At 45.3% G+C, this 26967-nt stretch overlaps 1 protein-coding gene across 4 annotated transcripts in view; it reads right to left on the bottom strand.

Moving 5' to 3' along the window:
- CGNL1 (cingulin like 1) overlaps positions 1 to 26967 on the bottom strand; it is a 164873-nt gene that overhangs the window by 20478 nt on the left and 117428 nt on the right. For all 4 annotated transcript variants that reach the window (XM_037502562.2, XM_037502564.2, XM_037502563.2 and 1 more), the window contains exons 9-12: positions 8422 to 8628; positions 7454 to 7558; positions 2818 to 2970; positions 1796 to 1966 (exon numbers count right to left, since the gene is read on the bottom strand). In XM_037502562.2, coding sequence (XP_037358459.1) covers positions 1796 to 1966; positions 2818 to 2970; positions 7454 to 7558; positions 8422 to 8628 — 636 coding nt within the window. The remainder of the gene's footprint in view (positions 1 to 1795; positions 1967 to 2817; positions 2971 to 7453; positions 7559 to 8421; positions 8629 to 26967) is intronic.

Here is a 26967-nt window from a genome sequence, read left to right as displayed (position 1 = left end):
CTTAATTCTCTAAAAGATCATCATTGTCATCAGTTTTCTAACTTCACTTCAAAGGTAAGTCAGTAAAATGTCTTTCTTTCACAGCAAAGAAGGTGAGGAGTTAGGATGAGTCTCTGGCTTTTTTTTTTTTCCTTAAAGAGTTTCATTCAGCTCACCCAAAACATAGGGCAGATAGTGGTGAACAAAGCTGAGCTTGAATTTTTCAAGGATCCAGAGTGACCTTGGCTTGCTAATTTATTTACTTTTGTTTTAAACAACTCCAAGATTCGAGCAACTTGATCTGGGGTGGAATCTACCTGTAGTTTCCTTGGAGTGTGATAATGGATCCTTTCTTACCGTTCAAATGGGAGCAGTGTCTCTCACAGGCTGAGACACTGACAAAACCTAAGAAGATCATCTTTTTTTCTACTGTAAGGAACTCTTCTCTGAATTATTGCTCTTTTATATAACACTGTTCTCCATCTGGTCTTAACTAATATCTCTGGATAGCAGTTTCCTTATCTAACTAGGAGATTGCGAAGATTCCTTCCAATCTGAAGATTCTAGCAGAATAGTCATACAAAAAGCAAGAGGAAGCACTGTGACACTGCGATTTTTCAAAATCCAAAGCAGCAAGCCAGGTGTTTGTTGGTGTTCTGGCAAATATCTGAATCTCCCCACTCCCATCCCCATTTGCTGTATAAATGAAAATGACTTTTTTTTTTTAATGCCAGAAAGAACTGTGATGTCAATATGCTAATTTCAGTTCTTACTTGCAGTTCTGTATCATATGACCCTGAATCACAGCAGATCTGTTACCAGGGTCCTTTCAGATGTATTCTAGAAGCCTGTAATAAATATCCATTGTTCTTTTACACAGCTTTATCACTGACTTGTGGAAACTTTTCTTTGATCATCAAATATATTAAAAGTTTGGTTTTTAAAGAAAAACTTTTTTTCCTGTGGAATCTTGTTGCTCTTGGCACTGCTTATGAAAAAAATAAAAAACACTTTAGAATTAAAAAAATTAACATCAGTGTCTAAGACATATATACCCTCTACTATAAAATTTCACATCTCAATTATTAAATCATTACATTTAAAAGGTAGATACAGAGGCTCAGAAAATTGGGATAATTTGCTCAAGGTCATCCAGCTGGCAAGAGACAAAGCTAGAAAGCAGCATACACTGAACTTGCATTTTGGAGCCTCCAGCTTCCATTAAAATAATCAAAAACAGCCCCTCTATTTTTCTCAGTTCTTTAGAAGTCAAGACTGAAGGGAGCTAGCTAGCATTTGGGCTATTTTGCGCTATCCTCAAATATAAAATCAAAAGTATGCCTTAATAATTTCAGACTCAAATTCCTAAGGATTTCTTTTTGTTTCCATTATTGTTGTTCTGAAACTCTTGATTGCCACTCCCATTCCAATAAAAGTCTACATTTTCTAAATGAATGGCAAAAAACCAATTGGTTTCTGTAAGACTATTGTAGGATTAAATTAAAACATCAACATATACAAATCATTTGAACTCAGCTAGGCACACCACTGGTGCTCCAGAAATGATAGCTAAACTTATGTTATTACTCAAAAAATGGTCACATAAAAGCTGTCAATTTCACCTCAGCTGGGTCTTCTGTGTCTCAGAATGCCAGTTCTCCCAGTTAACCATCCTAAGGATTAAGACTAAAGAATCAAGCCAAGCATGGTCACTGTGTTAAGAATCTATCCCAAGTCTTTCTTAGAAGAACTAAAAAGCATTCTGGAAGGACACCATAAAAGGGGTAAAGCAGGACCTGATCTGGCCAGCAATTACCTCATCATGCATTTTCGTGGCTGCCAGACGGGACTTTTCTGCCTCTAGGGTTTTCTCCTTCAACTGCCTTTGCATTTCTGCAAGCTCCCTGCGATTTTTCTCCTTGTACTCATCCAGCTGGTTCTGGAGCTCCAGTGTTGATGTGCGGGACACGTCGACAATGTCGGCCATCTGGAAGAAGTGACATGGGGGTGAGCCCACCCTGGTATGCTCCATCTGGGGCCAGGGGGCCAGGACCAGGTCCCTTCTAAGCATGGAACAGACCTCCTTCTACAGCCTTTCCAGAGGTTTTGCAAAGGAAGCAGCAGGGAAGAGTGGACAAGCTCATCCTTCTAGGCTAGATACACAGTCCAGTGTCATATCCTTGCTCTGCCACTTCGCAGTCTCAAACTGGGGACTGATTTAACCTCTCTGGGCCTTAGAGGCTCTTACAGGTTTGTCAAAAATCGAAACATCTCATATTTAGAGAGGATTTCAGTTAGATACAAAATAGAAAGTCAAGTCATTGGCCAGAGCAGATAGCAGGCACTCATGTTGGCTTCTAGAAGTAGGGAGCCCAGCAGCTTCATGCCTTCTGGGTATTTTGGGTCAGAAATGAGCAGCAACCACTGGCGTTTGGGTCAGAAATGAGCAGCAACCACTGTGAAAGTTCCTTTCACAATCCTGGTTAAATGTGATAGGTGCAATTGTATATGTTATGCACAAATGCACAAATTGGATAACATTTGTTGAGTCCACATTTACAAGCTAGATTTCTTCAGGTAATTGTTGAGAGGAGCTAGGCCCAGAATCCAGAGGGTCCTGGCATTTACTTTTTCTAAACCAGTTTCCCTGTATCTGGGATTCTCAGTAAGTCCAAGGAGATGCTCAGGGAGGGACCTGCAATCCCTGCCACATTTGTGCTGGGACGTAAACGCAGGAGAGCTCTCCTGAGGCTCACACAGGGAACTGGGTCCTGACCCATGATTTCTGCCCTTTTCCCTCCCATCTGCCTCTCCCCCCTGCTCCTCCTGTTCCCTCACCTCCTTCTGCAGTTTCTCAATAGTCTTGTCAAGATGCCATCGCTCTGTCTCCATTTCGTTCTTCAGTCTCCTTAACTGCTCCTTCTGCTCAGCCTCATCTTTTAGCTTCTCAGACAACTGCTTCTGCTCCAGGGTGGCCCGACTCAGATTTCTCTGCAGACGGCAGGGAAAGGACAGGTCAGCCACAAAACAGGTGGCAGAGGGGATTTCACAGCCACATCTCAAAGCAATCAGACCTGTCACAGAAGTGATAAAGTAGAGAAACCAAAACAAAACCAACACTGAGACACAGGACTGAAATCGTTGGTTCTGAAATTCGGTGACAAAATACGAAGTTGACTTAATTGAAATCATACACAGGAATGCGGGGGCCCATAACGGATGTGCTACAGAAAATGCCCAGGCTTCTGGGGGTGGGGAATCAGAACACATTTCCTGACTGTTCATGCTCATAAATTGAGGCAACATTATAGCTTAGACTTGCCTACACCTACTAGTCAATGTAAATCCTGTGATATATAGCATTACACCTACTGTTCTAGAATTTCCTTTGTTATACTGATGATATAGTTAGAAGAGCTAAAAATGAATTGACAGGGGAAGAACATTGCCCGATAGGCCAAGAGTCCACCTGGGCAAAGAGAGGTGTAATCCATAGATTCCATGGGGCGGATCATACACAAGGAATTTGGCAGCCGCTACTCTTGACGAGTAGAAGGTGTTAAATGGAAGAGACACAAGTCCAAAAAAAAAAAAAAAAAATGCAAATGACTGGTTATTTAGTGAATCAGCACTGAATGCTAAAACTTAGTATAAAATGCCACCACTGTGGGTTCAGCATCTTCCCTGGGTCTTCCCAAAACACTCATGTCATGAAGTCACATAGACACGCTTTATGTGCGCAACATGCAATTCCCAAAACAAAATCCTAAAATATCTTAGGAAGGTTATGGTGGCTTCCTTAAATGGCTCTGCATAGGGGCCATCGATGTGAGGACATCAAGGAGGGGAACCACTTAAAGTGGAAGAGAATAAGCCAATCACAGTTGGTTGTCCAGAAAATGCTACTGGGCACAGAGAGTGGAAGTGGGTTAGTACAGGAGCAGCACAGGGCCCACCAGCCTCGTTCCCTACGGAGGCTGCGTAAGAACAATGATTTATATTGGCACAGTGCTTAACAGTATACAAGTTGCTGTCACATGCAGGAACTCGGGCATCTTGAAAACACTCCTAAATCACTCCAAGCACTCCTAATTTACAGAGTATGGGAACTGTCTCCTGGCCAACCTCGTGACACTGGGCCAACACCACCCGAGGCCTTCCAGTCTCTCCACTCCAAGCTCTGAGAAGCAGCCACACAGCCAGGCTGCTGACGTTAGCAGCCGCAGGGAACCAAAGTCAACAAAAGTGACAGTAGGGGTGGAGGGGTGGCAAAAGGAAGGTCATCAGAATTATAGCCTGGGGGGCCAGCAGCAGGAGTGTGTCCCACCACGGCCCACACTAGAGGAAGGGTATAAACCCCTGAGATTTGTGTTCATGGTTGATTTAGTGTGATGGAAGCAAATGAGAGCACAGGGTAAGGTAAGGGAGTTAAGATTGCACTGTGTGTGGGGGGGGGAACTCTCAGAAACAGGTGTCTCTTGAAAAAGAGAAAATACAGAAGGCCATTAATGGCTTCCTACAGACCCTTCAGGATCCAGTTGAACTCTGTCCTTAGAGGTCCCCCACCCCTCTCCTACTGAGCCCAAATCCCAGGGGCCCCAGGCCAGCAGGCAGCCATTCTCAGGGCAATTTAATCTCAACAGTGTGTTTCTGCTTCCCCTTTGCTCAGCAGGAACTCCCCATCTGGCCCTGCCCTTCCGTGGGTGAGACCCCCACAAATTCAAGCCCTCTGGGCCTGGAGTCTTGCCAATATTCTCCCACCCCCACCCCCTCAACGTGTACATATTTATCTAGAAGAATAGTTCTGTTAAATTATTTTAATAATCTTTCTCTTATGCTTGCCTCTATTACAGGGTGGTAAGCTCTGTAAAAGCAAGGGATAAATCTGAAATGCCTCATGGCCCAGATTTACTATTAGGTTTTTATATAGTAAAGACTCAGTGGTTGAAAATTAATATCTAGATGTCTTACATCAGAATCACAAACAAGTGTGGGGTACTCGCTCTTTAAATCAGATTCTAGCCCTTTCTGATGGACTCACAAATTTATTTACAGTGGAGCCCACAAATATGCCTTTGAAAGTTACCCAGATAATTCTAATATATTTTAAAGTTTGCAAACTGTTTGAAACAATGCTTTCTTTAGTTATACAAGAAATATATTCTAATAAGTCACTATTGAGAAAATATGTCCCAAATTCACACAAAAACAAACAAACTTGGTGAGGTTGCATCTAGAGGTTAGGAGTGAAATGTTCTGTGGCCACAGACTATATTTCCAGTACCATCAATATAAGCATATTGACTGATGCTGGGACAAAATTTGGGGAAAACTTAATAAGGTCAGAGAATCTGAAACAGTTGATAGACTTATAGTGAGTACACTTGACCTTGGGTATCTGTCAATGGATGCAGAACCTTTTACTATATGACTAAGGCCCCAGTTAGTCATTAGCAATAACCAAGAAGCAGGTGAACTTAAGGGCTTAGAGGAATCTGTGGCTTGGCAAGAAGGAAGCTGGTCTTCCTGCTACCTTGCCACACAGTAACTGCTGGGCTGCAACAGTGGACACGTGGGGCCTTTGTTCTTTAGCTGTCTCAATACACAGAAGTCCACCAGGGTGGACTTTAAAAAACAGAATGATCGTCAGCTAACATGTAAAGAAATATATTTATCATATATGAAGATGCAACAGCGTGCTACAGGCACAAAGGTTTTGAAATGCAAAATGCTTGTGTGAAAAAACCAGTTGTTCTTTCCTTGGCCTCAGAGTTACACTCACTTCTGGTTGCCAATTTTGGGGAGACAAGAGAGCAGGAGGAGTTACTAAAGAACTGACTACATGGGTCGCCATTTTAGAGAAAACAAAGTCTTTCAGATAGATGGCACTCTTTATGATGCTACTTTTGAGAGTAGAAGTAGACAGTGAGATTGTTGGTCCCTTTTCAAATTCTTGCCAATGAGATGCTTGTGGTTAGCCTGGCATTCTCACCATCTGGGAAAACACACCCCTGGGAAAACAGACCTGAACAAAAGTAGCACGTCAGGGACAATCTCCTAGGCAAGGACAGAGACCTGGAGTGAGGATTATAGTAAAATTCTTTATAGCCATCATCTGTTCTCTCCTCTGGACTGTGAGCTGCAGATTCATAGGTGTGACTTACTCTCTTACGTGTAGAACTTTCTGGTTTGACCAAAGGACCATCAAGATTTTCTGGGAGCAATAATGGCTGCACCCAGCACTTGCAGATGTGATGCAAAGACGAAGATTGCTGTCCCCATAGGGCACAGATGCCACCACACGGCTTAAACAGCAGCAAGTGAAACTCCCATCCACACAAAATGAAAAGAATAGGAATTTGTTACAAAGATCTAGACTTCAAGAAAAGAGAAGTCCGAAGCCAGGAGAGCTAGACAGCTAACTCAGGGAAAAAAGAGGACTTCACTGTTTGTGAAATCAAGTTCTTTGCCCAAATCTAGAGAGAAGGCATAGGGGTGAGAGCCCAGAGTTATGGATGAGTGGACCTCAGCACATTGAGGTTCCTTACCGCTACCCCCCAAGAAGGTCAAGCCATCTGTGGAAAGAAAGGCTGCAATCAGATAGTGGTAAACCCTGAATCCTGACTGCGTCTGGTTCTGACCACTTTCATGGGTCCCACCACTGCCCTCCATCACTTACAAGAAGCTTCTAATGGAAAACTAACAACCCTCCTCTTAGAGGACTGGGCACAAACACCAAGCTCGCCTGAGGGAGGGCTGGTGTTGGCTCTTTAAAACCCAAGGGGAGGCAATGAAAGGACATACCTGGATCACACTGAGGTCACTGTGCAAATAAATTTACAACTTCAGTGTAGGCATTTATTTTTAAAGAAGTACTTCAAACGATCTTCTTAACCTTCAAATGGGAAAATCCAATTTTCTAAGCATCTACTGATCGGGAAGGGAGATAGCCATCCAGCTTCAAGGAAATGACTTCCTCTGCTCCTTTAATAGGCATCTGAAGGACTGCATTCTGGAATACTTTTGCCCGGGGGAGAAAGGAAATTGGCTTCTGCAGAGAGCTGACTCCACACTGACTTGGGACCCCTCCTTGTCTCCTCACACAATTCATATTTCATCTTTGAAAAGCTGTCAAGCTCTTTAATGTCCACACCAGAATTTCTCAACCTTGGCGCTACTGACACTTGGGGTCAGATGATTCTTTGCTGCAGGTACTGTCCTGTTCACTAAAGGATGGGGAGCAGCAGCCAGCCCGTCCACCTACTAGTTGTGACGATCAAATGTCTCCAGACATTGCCAAATGTCCCCCAGTGCCAAAACACTGCTCTGGGGGGACAGTTTGCAGTCCAGGGTAGTTATTGTTGTGAAAGGAGCTACCTGGAAGAAGACCAGTGACAATCTGCACAGGTCCCTCCGGTTTTGCTTCTCTGGGCTTCTCCTGTGAAGGATAAGGACCCCAGTCCTCAGTGCTTACCTGAGCATCTTCCAGTTCACTCTCCAGGGTCCTTTTGGTTGACATGGCTTCTTTTTCTTCCTTCTTTGCGTGCACGAGGGCCTCTTCTAATTGCTGAATTTCTGCCTACAATAAAACACGGATCAGGTGTGCTCGGATGTGTGCTGTGTCTATGAAGGTGGCATGAGAGGAACACAGGAGACAGCCACAGACACAGGCAGGAGTGACTGTGGTCACGACATGTCTGTCCTGGACACACTATGGCATCATGTCCCATGGATGTGAAAATCCCAATCATGGGGGATGATTTTTTAAATACAATTTTTTAAAAAATATATAAACATCCAGCTGCAAATATTGAATGGCCTTGGGCCCCCAGTTTTGGAAGGTCCTGCAGGGGATTCTGAAGGATAACCCCTTGGGGAACCTCTGTTGCACTATATCTGCCTTTATATTTTCCCGTCTTCTCTTTCACTGTCAGCTGCTATTTCATCACCATTAGTGTACACCTCTTGCTAAAGGCCTCCCACTCTCAGAGATCTGGCAAACCAGATAATTGGTTTGTTAAAACTTGTGTGACTTCCGAGCCCAACAGCTACGTGTTAAAAAAGATTAAAGAGTAATGAGAATCAGCCTGACAGTGGTGTTAAAATGGTCTTTTCAGGTGTTCGGAGGCCTCCGCTAAACGTCGAAAGATCGAGCGTGTCTGATGCCTGTGTAAGGGGGTTCCTGTGCCCGCATGTGTGCTGCCCACCCTGACTGCAGCAGCCCATTCCCAGGCCCCACCCCCACCCCCCCAACAGCTCATCTCTTGTTCATGCCATTTGTAGACAAGAAAAAGAAATGGCTCCAGAGAGGACCTATCCACTATTGCCTTGACCTTCCCTACAAAATTATGACAATAAATCCCTTCCCACTTCTGAAATCTCTCGCACAGGAAAGAAGGATCAGCAGCTGCCAAACCTGGGCTCGGGCCCAACAAGTCTTACCTCGTACTTCTTGAGCATTTCCTTCGCTTTGGCTTCATCGCTTTCCAAGTCAGCAATCTGCCTCTGAAGCCGAGCAACGCTGCACTCCAGTTCCCCGAAGCTTCTCCGCAGCTTGTCATTCTCCTCCTGCAGAGCCTTCACGTGCATTTCAGCATCCACCTGCGTTTGCTCTGAAGTATTGCTGCGACTGGCCAGGATCTCAACATTCTGTGAAAATCACACAGCCGTGTCAAAGGGTAGTCCCCAAGCTTTAAGAATGACTGCCATTTATTAAAAACCTACTAGGTACTGGGCACCGTGCTGAACCCAGGGCCAGCACGCGGCAGCCTGTAGCCAGGTCCTGCCCGCCAGCTGGCATTAAAAATAAAGAGCCACGTCCACTCCCGCTGCACACTGCCAATGGCTGCTTTCACACCACAGCAGCAGAGTAAGCACTTATGGCTGAGGACACAAGGCCTGTGGTATTGCAAAGCCTAAAGTATTTACTGTCTGGCTCTTTACAGAAAAAGTCTGTCAACCCTTGCCTGTGTTAAGCTGAACGGGATCTCAACCTTTAAACACCTCTAGGAGCTAGATACTATCCATAATACCATTTTAAAGATGAAGAAACTGAGTTTTGGTTAAATTACGGAAGTTGTTCAGGATATCTTAGGTGATATCTTGGCAGGCTGAATTCAAAATCTGTCCTCATAATCACTGTTGTGTAGAGTTCACTTCCCTGTCCCCTCACCGTGTGCAGGGTCTCTTCATTGAAGCTTTGATAAAGGATGTTTTTTAATGTCGAGTACAAAATGGAAATTAAATTTTGCTTCGACTATGATACTGTCCACAGTGCACGCTCTAGGCACTATCTAAAAGAGTTTGTGCTACATGTGGGCTTTTCTTTCTCCCCACAAAAGAAAAGAATGGTAACAATTTCAGATGTCATATGGACTTTCTGTTTTGGGGGCTTAGTGAGTGGTAAGTGGCCTTGTCCAGAATCCTACCTTCTCACAGACCCTTCACCTTTCATTTCTCTGCTCCTCCACAGATGCTAATATCAGCAAATCTAATGCCTATCAAAGAGAGCTACAGGTGCCTACAAGGAAAGGAAGGTGCAGGGAAGACAAGATTCAGCTTCGCCGTTTTCATTGCAGCCCACTTGGGAGAGAGATTTCCTGGAACTGCTTGCTGGCTTGCAGAGATTTTCAGAAGCTCTGCAATCTGTTAATCTTCTAACAGTGCTGGAAGCAGTATTATCCTAAACTTAACCAATTAGAGAGCTTCAGAAACCTTCTCTAGATCTGGGAAATTCTGTCAATGCCAAGCTACTGATTTAGAATGAGGTGAGTTGGCATTGCTAGGAGAATACTCTGGAGCCTGACAACTGGGATTTCTCAGGACTGCTTGAAAAACATATCCTACTGAAACCAGGGAGAAGTAATGAGTGGTTGAAAACCAGAGAAGGTGTCTAAAGAATCTAAAAACTGTGTAGAAAAAGCCCAGAATGTTCATTCCTATACCCTAGTCTCCCATTAAAAGGCAAGATACTACTAAGCTAGTTATGAAGACAGTGTGGTACAGGTATAGGGATAGACATATAGCTCATTAGAAGAGAATTGAGGGTCCAAAAATAAACCAAATATCTATAGTCAGTTGATTTTTAACAAGAATGCCAAGACCATCAATGGGGAAAGAATCATCTTTTCAACAAATAGTGCTGGGACAACTTGATAGCCACATGCAAAAGAATGAAATTGTGGACCTTCTCACAAAAATAACTCAAAACAGATCATCCACTTAAATAGAAGATCTAAAACTTTTAAAAGACAGCAAAAGAGTAAATATTTGTGGCCATGGGTTAAGTAATGGCTTCTTAGACACAACATCACAAGCACAGGTGATTCAAAAAAAGATAGACATCAAGTTTAAAAACTTTTGTGTTGCAAATGACATCATCCAAGAAGGACTCATCTCAAGATGAGAATTCTTCAAAAACTCAGTAATAAAAGGAATAAACCATTTTTTAATGATATTTATTTATTTATTTATATAAGCAGTGGGTACAGTCAGAAGCATGGGAGGGTGAGAGAATTCACCAGAGCCAGAGCAGGGAGCAGAGCAGGCAGAAGGACTGAAGTACACTGCTGAGGGGAGCAGCAGGAGGCAGGAGAGGTCTGCGCGCCAATAAACCATTTTAAAAATGGGCAAAGGAGGGCCTCCCTGGTGTCACAAGGGGTTAAGCACCGCACTATGAAGCAATCTGCAGCCTCTACAGCACGAGTTCAATTCCCAGTCAGCCAGGGAGCTACACACATGGTGCATCAGACCTCTCCTGACTCGCCCACTGCTCCCCCCAGCAGTGTACTTTGGTCAATCGGCCTGCTCTGTTTCCCACTCTGTCTCTGGTGAATCCTCTCACCCCCACATCTCTGGCCTGTACCCCAGCTCTTGTATGCATAAATAAATCTTAAAAAAAAAAATGGGCAAAGGATCTCAGTCAGCATCATTCAAAAAAAGGTACAAAATTCCAATGAGCACATGAAAAGATGTTCAACATCATTAGTATGAGGAAATGTACATCAAAACTGTACTGAGGTGCCACTTCACATCCACTAGCATGGGTATAATTAAAAGGATGCATAATGTCAAATGTTGGGGAGGATGTAGAGAAATTAGAACTCTTATACACTGCTTGGGGGTGGGGTATAAAACAAGGTAGTCTGTTTGAAAACATTTTGGAAGCTTCTTAAAATTTTAAACAGAATGAACATATGACCCAGCAATTCCAGTCCTAAGTAAATTACCCAAGAAAAATAAAAACATACCCACACAAGCTGTGCATTAATGTACAAGAATATTCATAGCAACCCCAAAGTGACACTGACAGCTCAATGGGATCAATCAGTGAATGGGTTAAAAAAAAAAATGGGATAGACATACAATGGAATATTATTTGGCCCTAAAAAGAATAAATATTAATATATATTTATGTTTATCAAGTTTCATGGATGAAACTTGAAAACACTGTAGTTGTGAAAAAAGCTAGTTACAAAAGGTCACATATTGACATTTATATGAAAGTCCAGAATAAGCAAGCTGTACAGAGACAGAAAGTAGAGGTGTAGTTGCCTAGAGCTGGACATAAAGTGATACTGGGAGTGGCCACCTAAAAAGCACAGGTTTCCTTGGGGGTGAGAGGGTGATGAAAATTTCTGAAATGGACTGTGGTGATGGTTGTACAACTCTGAACACATTAAAAATCACTAGTTTGTGTACTTTAAATAGTTAAATTATGGGCCATGTGGATTATAGCTCAACACAGCTGATTTTTTTAAAGGGTGTTGGGGACCAAGGGAAACCCCGGAGACCAGAGTTAGGAGGCCATTTACCCCCGTGGGCTAAGGTTTGCTGATTGAGTGTTGAGCGAGAGGAAAAGGAGACTCGAAACATCCACCTAAATCCTTTGGTAAAGCTGGCACGTGTGGCCAGTGCTCTCCCATTCACCCAGAACCCTCAGGTACAGCAGGATATGTACTGAAAACTAGATCTGGCTTAACCTAGATTTGTGTCTAACTGGAATCTTGACTAAATAAGGATATCAGTCTGTGCTTTGATGTCAGAACTTGGTATTTTCTGTTTGATAGTGTAGGAGCACACTATAAATGATGAGAGATGATATTCTAGGAGCACAAGGCAAGTTTTGTAGCTTACAGTCGGCAGGCATCCAATCCCAGCTTTCAGTTTCACAGGCAGAGTGTGACTCAGGGGAGCTTGTATGTGTTGACATACTTAGTCCTGTTTTGACTATTTGTAAATGGATAACCTGATTTCCCTATGTCTTTGTAGTGCAGTCCACATTTTGTTTACAAATAAATTTAACTTAAGCCTCTGTTTGCACACTTTTCCAGAATCCTGGCCTTTTAAACACACCCAGACCACTATTTTATGGCCCACAAGCTAAACTTCCCTTTCCTGAAACCAGATGTAAATCACCTGCAGCAGTCTTAGAAATTAAAACAACAAAAACTGAAAATATACCCCTTTGTTCAAGGCAATTCCTTTATGTAAGTTCTTCTCCATGACTTTTCAGTGAAGAAAACTAGTCTAAGAGGACCCCCCCCACCCCCGCAAAGTCTTTCCAACTCTGAAATTCTTTGATCTGTACATCATCTCTTCCAAATGCTTGTTTTATCTCATGAATGTGGCCAGGGCAGCAAAACTCCACCAAGACCAGAGCTGGTTAAGATCTACTCAGACAGGAGGTCACTGGGGACAAACACTGCTGACCTCGCTTAAGTTGCTGATACTACATTTCTGTGAGTCTTTGATCTAAAGTCCTTAAATATGTCATAACAAGATTAGAGAGGATGTTCCAGCATAAATAAAACCAAAGAGCACACCGTTCCTAACAATTTGTTTAGGCGTGTCATTCGCCTATATAATGCCTAGTTTTAAAAGGACTCTGTGGTTTTGCCTTAGAGTATCTTAACTACTATTCATGCCTGCAAGCAGGTTTAAATAGTTAACTAAAATCAAGTCCAGTGCCTCTGCCATTCCAAAAGGTTGGAAACACCGCACTAGGTCATCACTGCAAGGGAAAAGTAGCAGATGTGCCTTGTGATAATGGTTTTCAAGCCCGAACCATCCCTTATAACAGCATGGAGAGAATTTCTTCACCTATCAGACAGCCAAGGTCAAAAGGTTGGATGACACAGTGTGTGGGCGGCATAAGAAAACAGGTTCTCTCATCTGCTGCTGGTAGGGCTAGAAATCGGTATGAGCTCCCGGAGGGCAATTTGGTAGCGTTAGTCAAAATGATACTGTTCATCCCCTTTGATAGAGCAAATTCTCTTCCAGGGCCTACTCAACACATAAACATATATATGTACAATAAAGATTATTAATGGCAGCCCCGTAACAGCGAAAGTGAAAGCAACTGGATCCTTGTTAAATAAATTATGTCAGCTCAATAATATCCGATGTGGTTGGGGGGAAGAAACAAATTGGGGGAGGAAAGAAAGGACAAGAACGGTGTATGGGGGCCTCCCCGGTGGCGCAGCGGTTGAGCGCTGGGTTGCGAAGCTGCCCGCAGCCTCTGCAGCGCCGGTTCGATCCCCGGCTGCTCCCCGGCCACCGGTGGAGGGTCCCACATGGCGCGCAGACCTCTCCTGCCGCCCGCTGCTCCCCTCAGCAGTGTACTTCGGTCCTTCTGCCTGCTCTGCTCCCTGCTCTGGCTCTGGTGAATTCTCTCACCCTCCCGCGCTTCTGACTGTACCCAGTGCTTGTATAAATAAATAAATCTTTAAAAAAAAAAAAAAAAAAAAGAACGGTGTACACGGCATGCCACTCTTTGTATAAAAAGAAGATAAGGAGGGAAGCCGTAACACGGATGTGAGGAAGGCAAATAAGGCAATGGAAAGGAGAGGGAAACAATCCATTGTAAACCCTCTTGTACGTTTTGAAATTTGAACTATGGAAATTCAACAGATATTAAAATTCTAAAATAAACACGCATTTTCCTTGAAATGGCCACAGGCACCTGGAGCACAGCCCACCTCCCTGCCCAGTTCTCACCTCCTCTGGCCTCTCAAAACCCTTCCCTAGTTCATTCGTGGATGCTTCTGGGCCATGAAAGATAGCGGGGCTGGAGCGGGGGAGCAGCTGCACAAACAGAGCACCGAGCCAACTCTCCCACGCTGCTTGACATAGTTCCGAAATTCCTTTTCACCACATATAGCTGGGAGAGCGGAGCAGGCTCAGATGGCCCACCGCGTGCACTTACATGAGCGCGTCCCCAAACTTTCCACCCAAGCAACCCTAGGCTGACAAGTCCAACGAGCGGTGCCGAGACACATTCCAGGGACTGTGAAGGGCTGTCAAGCCTTGGGTTTTTCCATTAAACATGCATGGAAAGTCTGCATATGACATTCTAACATTTTTTTTTTGTTTTTATTCCATGGCTGTATTTATATTAAGACACTGTGTCCTTGGTGTGTTGGGAAGATGTGCCGTATACTCTCACCTCGCCTCCCCTGCCTCCCCGGCGCACATGGAGCACATCGCAGCACATCGCCACACGTAGCACAAATGGGTAACACAAACTAAGTCATCTCAAGAGTGGATTTCTCATGTTAATTCTAAAAATGCCTATCTAACAGCGCAGAGGAACGAACCGGGGCTCTGCAGTGGTCAAGTCAGACTTGAACACACACTGTGCTCTTTTCGGGGGTGTTTCACTCAGCCTGGCCTCACAGACTTTGCTTCCTCCTTTGTAAAGGGGGGTGAAGTTACTGCCCCATACACTGTAGAAACTAGTTAAAGGAGGTGAGGCTCCTGCAATCCTCACTGTTATTACTACCAGGTCAACAAAACCCATGTGTTTCCCAACAGGGTAGGACCCTGCACAGGTTTCTAAATCCTCAAACTTGGTTCAGACTGCAATCTGCACATTGTCACAAGCTACACATCAGGCCGAGATTTCTCCAAAGAAAGAATTGAGATCTTCTAAACATCTTTCCAGGACAAGTATGCGGCACCACCTAGATGACCCTCTTCGAATGTAAATTACAATTACATCTGAATTCTTATTTCAAGGCCAGGTTTCTTGGTTGGTTAATTAAAAATTTAGCCTCATTTTCCAATCGAGGGTTGTCTGGTAAACTGAGGGCAACTAAGAAAATTCTTCTAAAACAGATAAACAACATGTTTCATTATGCTGACTTAACAAATATCCACTGTTGCTTAAAGAGTTGACTTTTAACCACATGTTCCAATTACTGATTTAAAGGGGTAGGGTGGGGTGATACAATTAAAATTAATTGTATCAAAAATTCCATTTGTTGCAAATAATGACTAGCTTACAAGCCAGCACATTTTCATGAGTAATGCCCACATTTATGTTCACACTGTCCCCAAGAGCCAGGGGAAACTCCTATTCACGACGGCACAAATCTCCCAAATAGCACCACTGTGTCTGCATGTCCTGCCTGGTGCAGAGGTGCTGACTGGCTTTCCCTGCAGAGGCACAGATCTCATACCTCCGACGAGTAACCACACAGAACAAGGCCCTCCTGGTACGTCCTAGCTCAGACCCGACACACGGACATATCAGCTTTTACTAATTAACAAGGCCTCTGCCACAACCGGCTTTTGTTTCTTTTCTGTCTCCTTTTCTGCTGAATGAGCAAAAACAGCTGAGGCGTGGAGGCCGGGAGTCCAGGGAATGGAATGTTGGTTGGTCGGTTCTGTGTCACTAGTCACCCCCACACTCAAGTGTGTTTAGGCTGCAGGATCTCAGCTGAAATGGGGCTAAGGCATGGCCCAGGGTCAGGTCATCTGCTGGGAGCTGACTGCTTTTTTGCCATCACAGCTGGGGCATCATCCACTTTCATTTCCGCAAGGACCTGGGTCAAAAATGATGAAAGCGTAGAGCAACAAGTGCCTGTGTTGTGTCTGCAGCTTCCCCTCCCTGAGCAACAGCAAACTCTTTAAAAAGAGAAACAGTGTATATTTCCATCACAAGCTGCTCACTTCATCTCTTTTCCTAGTTGTCTGTGAAGTTCCCTAGCCTAAGGCATCTAAACCAGCACTTCTCATATTTTCATGAGCCTAGGACTCACTTGGAGATCTGGCCAAATGCTTGTTCTGACTCAGGGCCCAGACTCTATTTCTTTTTTTTTAAAATTTATATATATATATATATATATATATTTTACATCATTTTTCATTTTTAGATAATGCTTGCTTCCCCTCCCCCCAGGTGTAGTCCCCATAGAATTACCTTCCCCAATTCACTCGTGCACCATCACCACAGCCCCCTGTGCTCCTTCCTCCCTCCCTGTGATCCCTCTCCCTCCTCCAGAATCACTCTGGACTCTATTTCTATCAAACTCTCAGGTGCACCAAGTGAGCTGAATAGTGAGTTGCAGTCCCACTAGAATAGTGAGTTGCAGGCCAAGGGCCTGCTCAGACTGCAGGGCCTTCCTGTAGAGGTTGACAGCTCGGGCCCCAACTGTTCAAGTGCTTCATGCTTCATGGTATCACTCAAGTGCCTGGAATTAGATGTCAGGTGGCTTGAGTGCTGCTGTGAGTTTTGCAGCCACTCACACTGTAACCTATACAAACCCTGGATGCTGCTGAGCTCAATTCACATCCTTAAAGACGGTGTAATGGGCAACACTCACCCTAAATGGGTCAGAAACTCCAAAGAGAAAGATAAGAGATACAGAGGCTCAAAAACGTTGAAACCCCCACACTAATGTAGCGGTGGGTTTTTCCTTCCTCCTTTTTGATTCTGCCTACTTAGCAAAGTCCTTGGTTTTCAGGCATTGAAAAACATCACTTTTAAAACCCTATGTTAAAGCTACATCAGTTTCTCCAAATGCTCTCACAGTATTTCCCAAATGCAAATACCATTCCTTCTCAACGTATCAGAGGTCCAGAACTCAACTGTTTATATACAACTAGACTTCTCCTTGACACGTTTTTTGTTGTTCCTTTTTTGCAGAGGAGGAGCGCATGAAAGAGATAAATGGAAATGGCAAAGAAGTAGAGGGTACTCATTACCCAAAACCCCAAAATATTTTCAAGAAAGAGCTGATTCCAAGACCAAGAATAGAGGAAGTCAATATTCAATTTCCTCTTGTTACAAGATTTGGATTGTAGATTGGGCTCTGCTAATCATTTACTGAATGACGACTTCAGGTAAGTCATTTAACTTCCATCTGCCTTAAATTTTGTCCATTGAACAGGAAATAATTGCGCTAGCTCATTTTAATGCCCTTGCCAGCTCGGACAGTCTGGGATTCTAGAATGAGGAACTGGGCAGTATTAAGCAATCATGGAATTAAATAAGAATTCCAAAGGTTTTTATTCCTGTTAAATTTCATTTTCAAACACTATCAGCTAATCTTGGATCATTTTTACTAGTGTCCCTGCCACAGCATCCAGAGTTGAGGACCATATCTAAGCACAGGCAATTCCTGCCACTGAGCAGAACAGTTTCTGGTTCATTCTCTACCCACTGTCACTGACTTACCAAAACAGTCCAAGTTTGAACTTACCATGCTTAATGAAGACTGTGTTTATGTAATTTTTTTTTTTTAATTGCCCTGGAGGTTTTTCCTGCTTACAGAGTCACTCAAATGACACTCCCTTTTAATCGTATTCAATTACCCAGTTTTTCCTACAGTAACACAGTGATTATGTAGGTTAAAAATACTGTTGATTTTCTGTACAACATCCATGTGAATAATATATTCCCTTTTAAGCAGTTAAAAGACTGGCAAGATTTGTCCTGGGAGGGATCTCTGAGGCAGACACAGGTCCAAGGCATGTGACACCAATAAAATGCCTCACAGAATGCATTTCACATAGATTCTCATTAAGCCACACAACAAACCTAAAGAGATGAGGAGAAAATGAAAATATGATTAAAAGACTCTGTACCTAAAAGGTAGGTGATTTGCTCAAGGGCAACATGTTCAATAGTTCAGGCTTTGGCATATGATTTTGTTGATCTGAAATGTCCGGAACAGGCAAATCCACAGAGAAAGACAGACTAAGAGGGTCAAGGGTGAGGGCAGAGGGCTGCCAATGTCAGGGACTTCATTTGGGGGTGATAGACATATTTTGGACTTGGACAGTGGTGAGATTTGCCCGAACAACTGAACTGTATACTTTCAAATGGTGAATTTTATGGTATGTGAATGTTATCTCAAGGAAAACAAAAGAAAAAAGTTGAGGTCTTGGAGTCAGCTGACCAGAACTGGCCCCACTTATTCATCTCTAAGCCTGGGTTTTCCCACCATTCTAATAATGAATGGAGACATTGTGTTAAGCACTTAGCAATGTTTCAGGCACACAGTGAGAACTCAATCGATGAGAGCCACATCCTAAGGTCAGGTAGCGAGAAGTCACCCAGTCAGGGCTTGCACTCAGCATTCTGTCCGACTCCCCATCAGTGTTCTCTACTTGCTACCAGGGAAAACGCAGTCAGCCAGAGAAGGGAATAGGAAGTGCCAAGCCATGTCCACACAGTCACCCGGACTTAAAGGAGGAAAAACGAATATGTGATTGTGTCATAAAAATAGAGTTTCAAGGGCTTCTCCAAATCAGGGATTTTTACATAGACTTTTGCCTTTATTTTTTTAACACCACTCCTTCAAAAAAAAAACCTGCAAAACAAAACCAAAAAAGTTCCAGTGTCCCTGAGTCCTCTCAGTTTCCAGCAGACAAAAAGAACCTCACATATTATTTATAAGGCACCATTCCCCTCACCACGAGGGCCGCAGCCTAAGCTGATCTTGTGACCAGCATAAGCAAGTCCTGTTTATAGAAACCAGTGTCCCCCACGGTGCAATTAGCCCTTCAAGGAGCTGAGGAAGGGACTCCTCCCAGACGGACCATGTGATGTCAGCTCTGCTTCACCAGGAAAATATTGGGGGTGGGGGTGGGAGAAAACCAGAGGTTAGACACAGATTTATTACTTCATCACTAACAGACACCTTTACAAATGGTTAAAATCTGCCTGCTGTCAGCACACATATGTCCAGCAGGTTCAACAGGATTTCTGAAGACAGAAGATAAACAAGCAGGTTCTCTAGAGCTCTGCCTACTGGGGAGGTGTGCGGGGACCCCTCCAAGATAAACCCAGGGCTCAATCTGGAAGCTGACAGGACCGAGCCCAGTCCACAGTTCTATATTGTTCCCTACCCAGAAATCACGTGACTTGTGAAAGCTGATCCTCCAACTTTCCCATTTTGCTGCCACCATAGTTCCAAAACTGCTGAGAACTGATCCTAAGTTGTAGAAATCACGCCATTTAAAAAATGTAAATAAAATGCTTAGACAAAGACTTCTAGATTCAATCACTGTTCCTATAGAGCGTTCCTCTTGGCATTCCCAAACTAGACAAAAAATTTCCATGCTGAAAGAAAATGGTCAACATTCCCTTTGTCACCCTATAGCCATGGCTGCAGTAACAACGCTAATGGGGCTGGAGAAAGAAAAGCTGGACTCACATCACAGTAGGGAGGCAGCAGGCTGGGCAGACACTCACACCAAGCTCTGAGGAGGGTTCCACAATCCCCAGGGTTAAGATATTCGAGAAAGGTGGCCTTTATCTATTTCTTCCTTCAAAGGTGTTGGTTGTTCCCCGGAACAGAGTTGAGCAAGGCTCCTGCAATCCACAGCCTCCGGCCCGCTCCCTGGGGGTCAGCCTGCTGGGGTCGGCAGTCAGCCATAACTTTGCACAAAGAGAGCAGGGCCAGAGACAGGAACGTCCTAATCCAGGGAGAGCCACCTGCCCACTCTGAGGTTTCGTCCAGTTACAAGTTTTCTGAATTGTAATCTGCTTTTCTTAAAAACAGGAGGGGTGTTATGGATCCATACACTGCATGGATCAAAAAGAAAGGAAGAAAGAGAATAGTGCCAATTGTCAAAACACTAGTCACTGTGTAAATAGCAAAGGGAGTCCAGGAAGGAATTAGCATGTGCCAACCAGAAGTTATCGAACATAAATCACAGATTTCCTCTCTACAGTCTTGAAGGAGGTATGGTGACATTTTGGCTTCCACCCCCTTGGTCCAATTGTTTCCCAGCCATGGCCCCTGGCGCAGCTCACACTCAGTCTCTCCATTTCTGGATGAAGGGAGAACAAAATATCACCCTCCCTCTCCTGCGAGCTGGGGGAGGTAGACAGGGAAGGGTTGGCATAACCAAGCCTAACTAAACACAGACCTGCCCAGGACCACACCAGGGCCAGCTCCTGTGATTTTTGTTAAAAAGGTGATTTGGGGCACCTTCCACAGAGGGCCCGGGGCTCACCGCAGCGGTCCTCAGTGATGCTCACCGGGTATTTCAGCCCGCCTCCCTCCAGGCACAGGTATGATCGTGCTTGCCTGCCTTCTTGAAGTCAGGTGTGGTCACGTAACTAGCTCTGGCCAACTGTGAATGCCCGTACATGCGTCTCATCCAGGTCCAGGCTCTCAGAGTCGGTCACGATGCACCTTAGCCCCCTCCAGCTGCCCAGCGCCCAGAACACCGGGGTGCCCCAGCCACTGTGATGAGCCAAAGCGACCTCCACCCAGGTGTCATGACTCGCGTGAGAAATGCAGTGTGAGCGAGAAACAAGCTGTTGTTGGTTAAGCTGTGACATCTGGGGGCTGCCTGTTATCACAGCGTGACCGGCCTATCACACTGCGGGAGGACGAGCTCCTTGCAGGTTCAGCCACCTAGATCCAGTCCAGTGAGAAGAAAACCTGGACAAGAACACAAGCCTCACCCCCAAGAGCCTGTGCAGCTGTGGTGAGGAAGAGTGTGGGCTCTGAAACGGTAACCACATCACCATCACACGGGGTACAGTGGGGACTACAGGCACCGCAGGTGAAGGACGCAGTGCAGTGCACTTAAGCAGCAGCAGTGAGAGCCAGGACCCTCATGGTCCTCTTTGCCTTGCTTTGGTTACTTGCCAGCGGTGGAACTGGAGCCCCAGATAAATCCTGTTTTGAAAATGGAAAGTAATGCTGCACCCACTCCCAGGGAGGCTGGCAAGGGCCCAGGGAGGCTGGCAAGGGCCCAGGGCCCAGAGTGTATATGGGAGCAGGCCACACAATGCAGGCACAGGTGGCCACTGCTCGGTGAGCATGAAGACCTGCCCTCCTCCCCTGCCCTAAGCTGGGCCTGCCCTGGCAAGCCCCAGGGCAAGTCAAGCTGTGGTACCCCAGGCCCATGCGGGACCTCCTGACCTGGGCTCCAGACCTCCTGGCCTGGGCTGACCTCCTGACCTGGGCTCCAGATTCCCTGCAGGGCCCATGTGACAGGGGGCCTACTCCCCTCCACCCAGTCACTAACTGCTGGTTACTGGACCACAGCATCACCTCTGTCCAGGGAAGCTGTCCTGGGACCGCATGCACCAACCTGACCCCCCCAAGAGTCCCTTTCAGTCCAGGTAACCCACAGATTTGAGAAATTCTCCTGGATATTATTTGCAGAGATTGCACCCATCTCTGGAGCCAGCTCTGCAGAGGTGTGGGGGAAGGTCCCTTGCCAGGGTTCCAACTGACCCAATACCGAGGATTCAGACAGACTGGCAGCCCCTTCCAGCTCCAGTTGCAGCATTACAGTGAGGCTCTGCGGAGTCAGTGACCTCACATTGAAGCAAACCACCTGCCATCAGATTGCTGGCCAAACAGTGAGAAGGTCCTGAGCTGTGTGTCCTTAGATGGTAAGTTAATGAAATGCTACCACCGTCACTGACACATCCCATCTGCTCAAAAACCTCTGAGGCTGACCTAACAGTAAGGATTGCTGGAGGCGGAATGGAGCGGGCATCCTTGGGCCCCAGCAGGCCCGCCATTGCTGTGACCTGAGGCAAATCAGAACCTCTCTGAGGCAGTTTCCACAGCCATCAAGTAACAGGGGAGAAGGGAATCCAATGAAAGGCTTTAATACTCATCACTGATTGTCTGCACTCAGTCAGCATATGCGCTGAGCAAGCACAGTGTCATTCTTAAAGGGCTTGAAGTTTCACATAAGAGGTGGACACATTCACAACTGAATCACAGGTCACCATGGTCTAAAGAAAAGTCATGCCCACAATATTCTAATGGCTGCAAGATCATGTCCACGTCCATCTCTAGGACTACGAAGATGGCATTTGCATGGCAGGCCGGTTCTTCTCTCTGGCCTGCCAAGGTTTCGATTTCTCCAGGGAAGTGAAAAAAAAAACCTGGATATTCATCCCTCATTCATGCTTTCGTATCTCATGCACTCAAGAAGTCATAAAATGTCAGCATTATTTGGGACAACACATTTCTCTGGTCAAACCCCAACCTGAAATTCCGATATCCCCTCCTGTCTTTGGCAGAGAAGCAGCCATCCAAATCCAACCTCTGCTTCCAGAAGCTGCAAATACATCCCTTCTCAAAGTAAGCCCTTCTGTTTCCTGATTGTTCTCAGTTCTGGAAACGTCTTCATGCTGAGCATGCTATCTGCATCCCAGCATCACCACTGGAACCCAGCAAGGTCAGGACTTTCCTCCCTTCTAATGACAGCCTTTCAAACATTTAGTCTTCATGTGTCTCCCAGATGATTCTATCTTGTGTTTTCCTCTTTAGGCTAAACTTTCCTAAATCCTTCATCACCCACTAGAGCATGGTATCAAGTAATACTCTCTCAAAGTGTGGGCTCCAAAACCCAAACAATATTCCCCAGAAGGGTCATTGTGACTACCTGCCCCCCCCCCCACGGCTTCTGAGACAAAGTCCCCCAGTAACAGAACAGTCAGACCTCTCAGATGGGTCTGCCGAGGTCAAATACTAAACCTGGTGCCCTGGACTCAAGTTCTCAAACCAAAGAAAGCTTCAGCCACCTCATGACACCCATCAGGCCCATGAGACCTCTTCCAGGGTTCCCTCTGTGAGCACCACTGCAGGGACCAATGGGGACAGTCAAGGTGTCACTGCTGGGGTCCTCCTCCTGCTCCCATTTCTTCCTCAGCTGCCTGTCCTCTTCCTCCTCCCTCCCCCCTTCCACAGGGGCACCTTCAACACCCCTGTGGCTGGCATGCATGCCCGCGGCCAGAACCGGAAGTGAGAGTAATAGTAGTACGGCAGTAATTAAAATTGATCATACGAATCGTCTCAGCTCCTGGAGCGCATCCTGTCAGCCACCCTCACTGTCATTGTTGGTAAGTTGTACCTTAATTCTTCTGGGGGGAGAAAAGAGGATCATGTCTTTTTCCCTTAGCCTCTTTCCCCTTCCAAAGCATTCTTCCCTTATGGCCATCCCATGCCAGGCTATGCCTGTGACAACTGGAAGCCCAATCCCCCAGTGGCTCCAAGTGGGTGCCAGCTGCATCCCCCAGGACAATGAGAGCTCATCCACTTGGTCACCCCACTTAGTTCCTAAGCTAGCCCCTGAATCAGGTACTGTTATAACCTTTGCTTGTAGTGAGGAAATGGAGCAGAGAGAGATGAAGTAGTATGCTTAAGGTGGTGAATGGTAAGTGGCAGAGCCAGGGTACGATTCCAGATGACCTGACTTAAGAGTCCAACCGGCTGGAAACCAGATAGTGAACCCTTTGCGGGCGGGGCCTGCATCCCATGGGGCAGTGGCTGGTACACACTGCACTGACAATTCAAGTTTAGTGAATAAAGTGGTGGCTCTGTGTATATTTCTAAGTATCATGGGCACTTGAACATATCCAACAAAGTTCACCAAGGGCACACGCTGCCCACCGCACATTTATTTCATATTACTTTTTTACAGTCAACACTATTTCCAGTTGGGTGACGAACTGGATCAACTTTTGTTATCTGGCCTGAGAACCTCATCCCAATTTATAGCAATGTCTCTATGAAAAAAATCCTTCAACTTCAAAACACCCCACATAAAAATAAATTTTTAGCACCTTCCCTTCTAAAATTGAGTCCCCAATTAGCAGATTTCTTCATTAGGGTGCTATTTGCCTCAGCATCACTGAAAGGCCTGTCCTGACTCAAGTCTGCCTCACTCTGCCACATCTAACTCAGGAAAGAAGCCCACATTGCAGAGGGAGGTGTGACTTGGACACTCTACATTTTTTACAAAGGTCATATTCTCAATCCAAATTTTTCACAAAATTCTAGCTCCCTGGGGCCTCCGTGGTGGCACAACAGGTTAAGCACCGCACCATGAAGCAATCCGCAGCCTCTGCAGCATGAGTTGGATCCCCGGCAGGCCAGAAAGAAACCTACATGGAGCAGCAGACCTCTCCTGTCTCACCCACTGCTCCCCTCAGCAGTGTGTTTTGGTCTGTCTGCCTGTTCTGCTCCCCACTCTGTCTCTGGTGAATCCTCTCACCCTCCCGCATCTCTGGCCTATACCCCAGCTCTTGTATGCATAAATAAATAAATCTTTAAAAAATTTAGTTCTCTGGAAGGCAAGAGGCCTTATTTAACCTGATAAATGGTGACCCTAAGTAATGACTTGTCAGTCCCCTCAGATGGCTGAATCCTAAGCTTAGGAGTGGGCTGAAAAGTTTGAGACATTTATTTCCCAGATGGGCAAACCAGGGACTAGAGATGCAGTGAAACTCAGGCCATGGCAGGAGCTTGATGGACTTGCATTCCATGCCGGCACCGGGCCTGCCTACCAAGTAACCCTGCTCCCCGACGTGCTGGTCTGAACACATATCACGTCTAACACTATCTGGGAACCCAGGGGCTGCAAGGAGTCCTTATGCTTATCTGATCTCAGAACAACACAAAAGGGACTCTTTCTGCTGACAGTGGCCATCTGCCAAGGGAAACGGTGTGAAGAAAAATATCTTACATTTCCATTTCAACCCGAAAAATGCATTGTCTCATTCCTATTGCCCCACTCAAGCCCGGGTTCTCATTTGCTCAATTCCAGAAAACTGGGCTGCCTGATTCTACTCCTCACCTCATCACTCAACTCATTTACAAGATGTCTTCCAGAATGATCTTGCCAAGAAGACACATCTCAGCTCAGAATCCAGAATGACTCCCAGTGCAGAGTAAATTGAATCCAAGCTCCTCCTGGCCTACCTCCAACCTTTCCAAATTAACTTAACCTCCCTATTCAATCTGATCTTGCTCAAGTCTTCAATTTAGACTGTCAGAGTCCTCTCCATAGTAGGTGTCAGACTCATTCCCAACTACAGACTCTTGTAGAGTATGCAGAACCCACGTGGGAAGTACTGCTCCCAGAAAGAATTATATAATGCAGCATTTCCCCAAAAGTATTCGATGAAACAGTCTTATGGAAGATTCTTTGAAAAATAAGTTTGTTACATAATTCTGAGACATTTTTATAGTTAAGCCCCTTCTTGGAGAATTATAAGCCACATTTAGCACTTGGATTGAAGTCTTTGAGAAGCCCTGTAATGAGAAGACATTTATCTTTACCCCAGGAGTTCCCAATTTATCTCTGATCTCCCCTCTAGTCTCCAGATCCACTGCCACCACAGCAGCCCAAGCTGCCGTGATTTCCTTCCTGGACAACAGCAACAGCCTCCTGCCAGTCTACCCATATCCCTGTTCTGCCCTCTTCAATCCACTCCCCAGCCACTAGGTCAGGGGAGAGTATTCTGAATTCTGAATCAAATCCTGTTACCCCTGCTTAAATGTTTTGATGGCTTCCTCTGCTCTTAAAGATAAAAAGCAAAAGCAAACAACAAACCTCAACTTGGTCTACAGGGCTTATTGGAAGGTGATCTGCCTCTCCAGCCCCCATCACATATCACACTCCTCATGCACTCTGTCTTTCCATTGTCTTTTTTTTTCCCCCTTTCAAGTTTCCTCCTATTATTATGTTCCCTCCTACCCCAGGCCCTTTGCACATCTGCCTAGAAGACTCTTCCTTTGGCTCTCCAGATTGTTAGCTCTGGCTCAACCCAATCATTACCTCTAGGAGGAAATGGTCCCTGACCTCCCAGACTTGGTCAAATCCTAGCTCTCTCTTCCAATTTTTTTTTGTGTTATTTTTTCCTTTATATTCTCCCACACTAGTCTGTCAACTTTCTGAGGACAAGGAGCACGTGTCCATTTTTGCAGACATGGTTAAGACAGTGGCCTAAACTAAGTGCTCAAAAATACATACACACAAATTGTTGAACCAATTGTTCTGAAGTGAAAAACTGATAAAAATTAAAAGTGCAATATATCCTGTAATGGAGTTAGAAAGCCAGAATTATGGGGGAGGAGAAAGGGAGCTGCAGCCCTAGCTAGGTGGGATGTGGAAAGCTGCAAAATGTTTGGTGCCAGCAGAGAAAGCAAGGGAGAGACAGAGCAGTTGGAAGACAGCACGTGACACGGTGTGAACATTAATAAGGCAGGTCACTTTCTGGTTGGTGCTTCACATCAAGACCATCCCCACCTGTGACCTTCAAGGGAAGGGAGACTGTTTTTTCCACTTTCCTATGTAGCATCAAGCTGAGAGCACAGTAGGGTCCGCTGATGACAGAGTAAGCACCTCCCTGCATATAGGTTGGGCTCGCCTCCTGAGGGCCACTGGGCCATATATTTGCTGCACCACGCACACATCAGCTCAACACGACCTTGACACTAAAGCCACCTTTCACAGGTTCTTCAGGGTCTACCCCTGTGCCTGGTCCACCCTAATTGTCCATTTCTGTGGAGCTGCCCTGTTTCTGGAAATTGTAGCTCTTTTCTAATCTCACTCTGTGGTCAGTAGCCGTCTCCAACAATTTTCCTCTTGGTGCCAAGTAAACCTACAGAAGGTCAGGTCACTTGTGACCCTTTTTCTATGTGTTTTCACTTTGCGGGATCAAAGTTTAAGCATGTACACGTCTTTATTCTAGACTCCTGTGTGAGACAGGGAGACACATGCTAGATGTTTTTCCCAGAATTTGTTTTAACCAAGAGAAATCCTATGTGGAACCATCCCTGGCAGCCCCTCCCCCCACCTCCCACCCCAACCTAACCGGGTCTGTTCTTTGTTCCACAAAACAAACAGCTAGTTCCGCCTGCCAAGGCAGACGAGGTACACAAACATAGGAGCAAACAAAGAGGCCTCTTGCCCAAGACTCTTTCCTGTTGG

This window comes from Talpa occidentalis, unplaced genomic scaffold, assembly GCF_014898055.3.
Source record: "Talpa occidentalis isolate TD23 unplaced genomic scaffold, MPIMG_talOcc4v2.1 talOcc4.11, whole genome shotgun sequence".
Lineage (NCBI taxonomy): Eukaryota > Metazoa > Chordata > Mammalia > Eulipotyphla > Talpidae > Talpa > Talpa occidentalis.
This window is presented reverse-complemented; position numbering and strand designations above follow the sequence as displayed.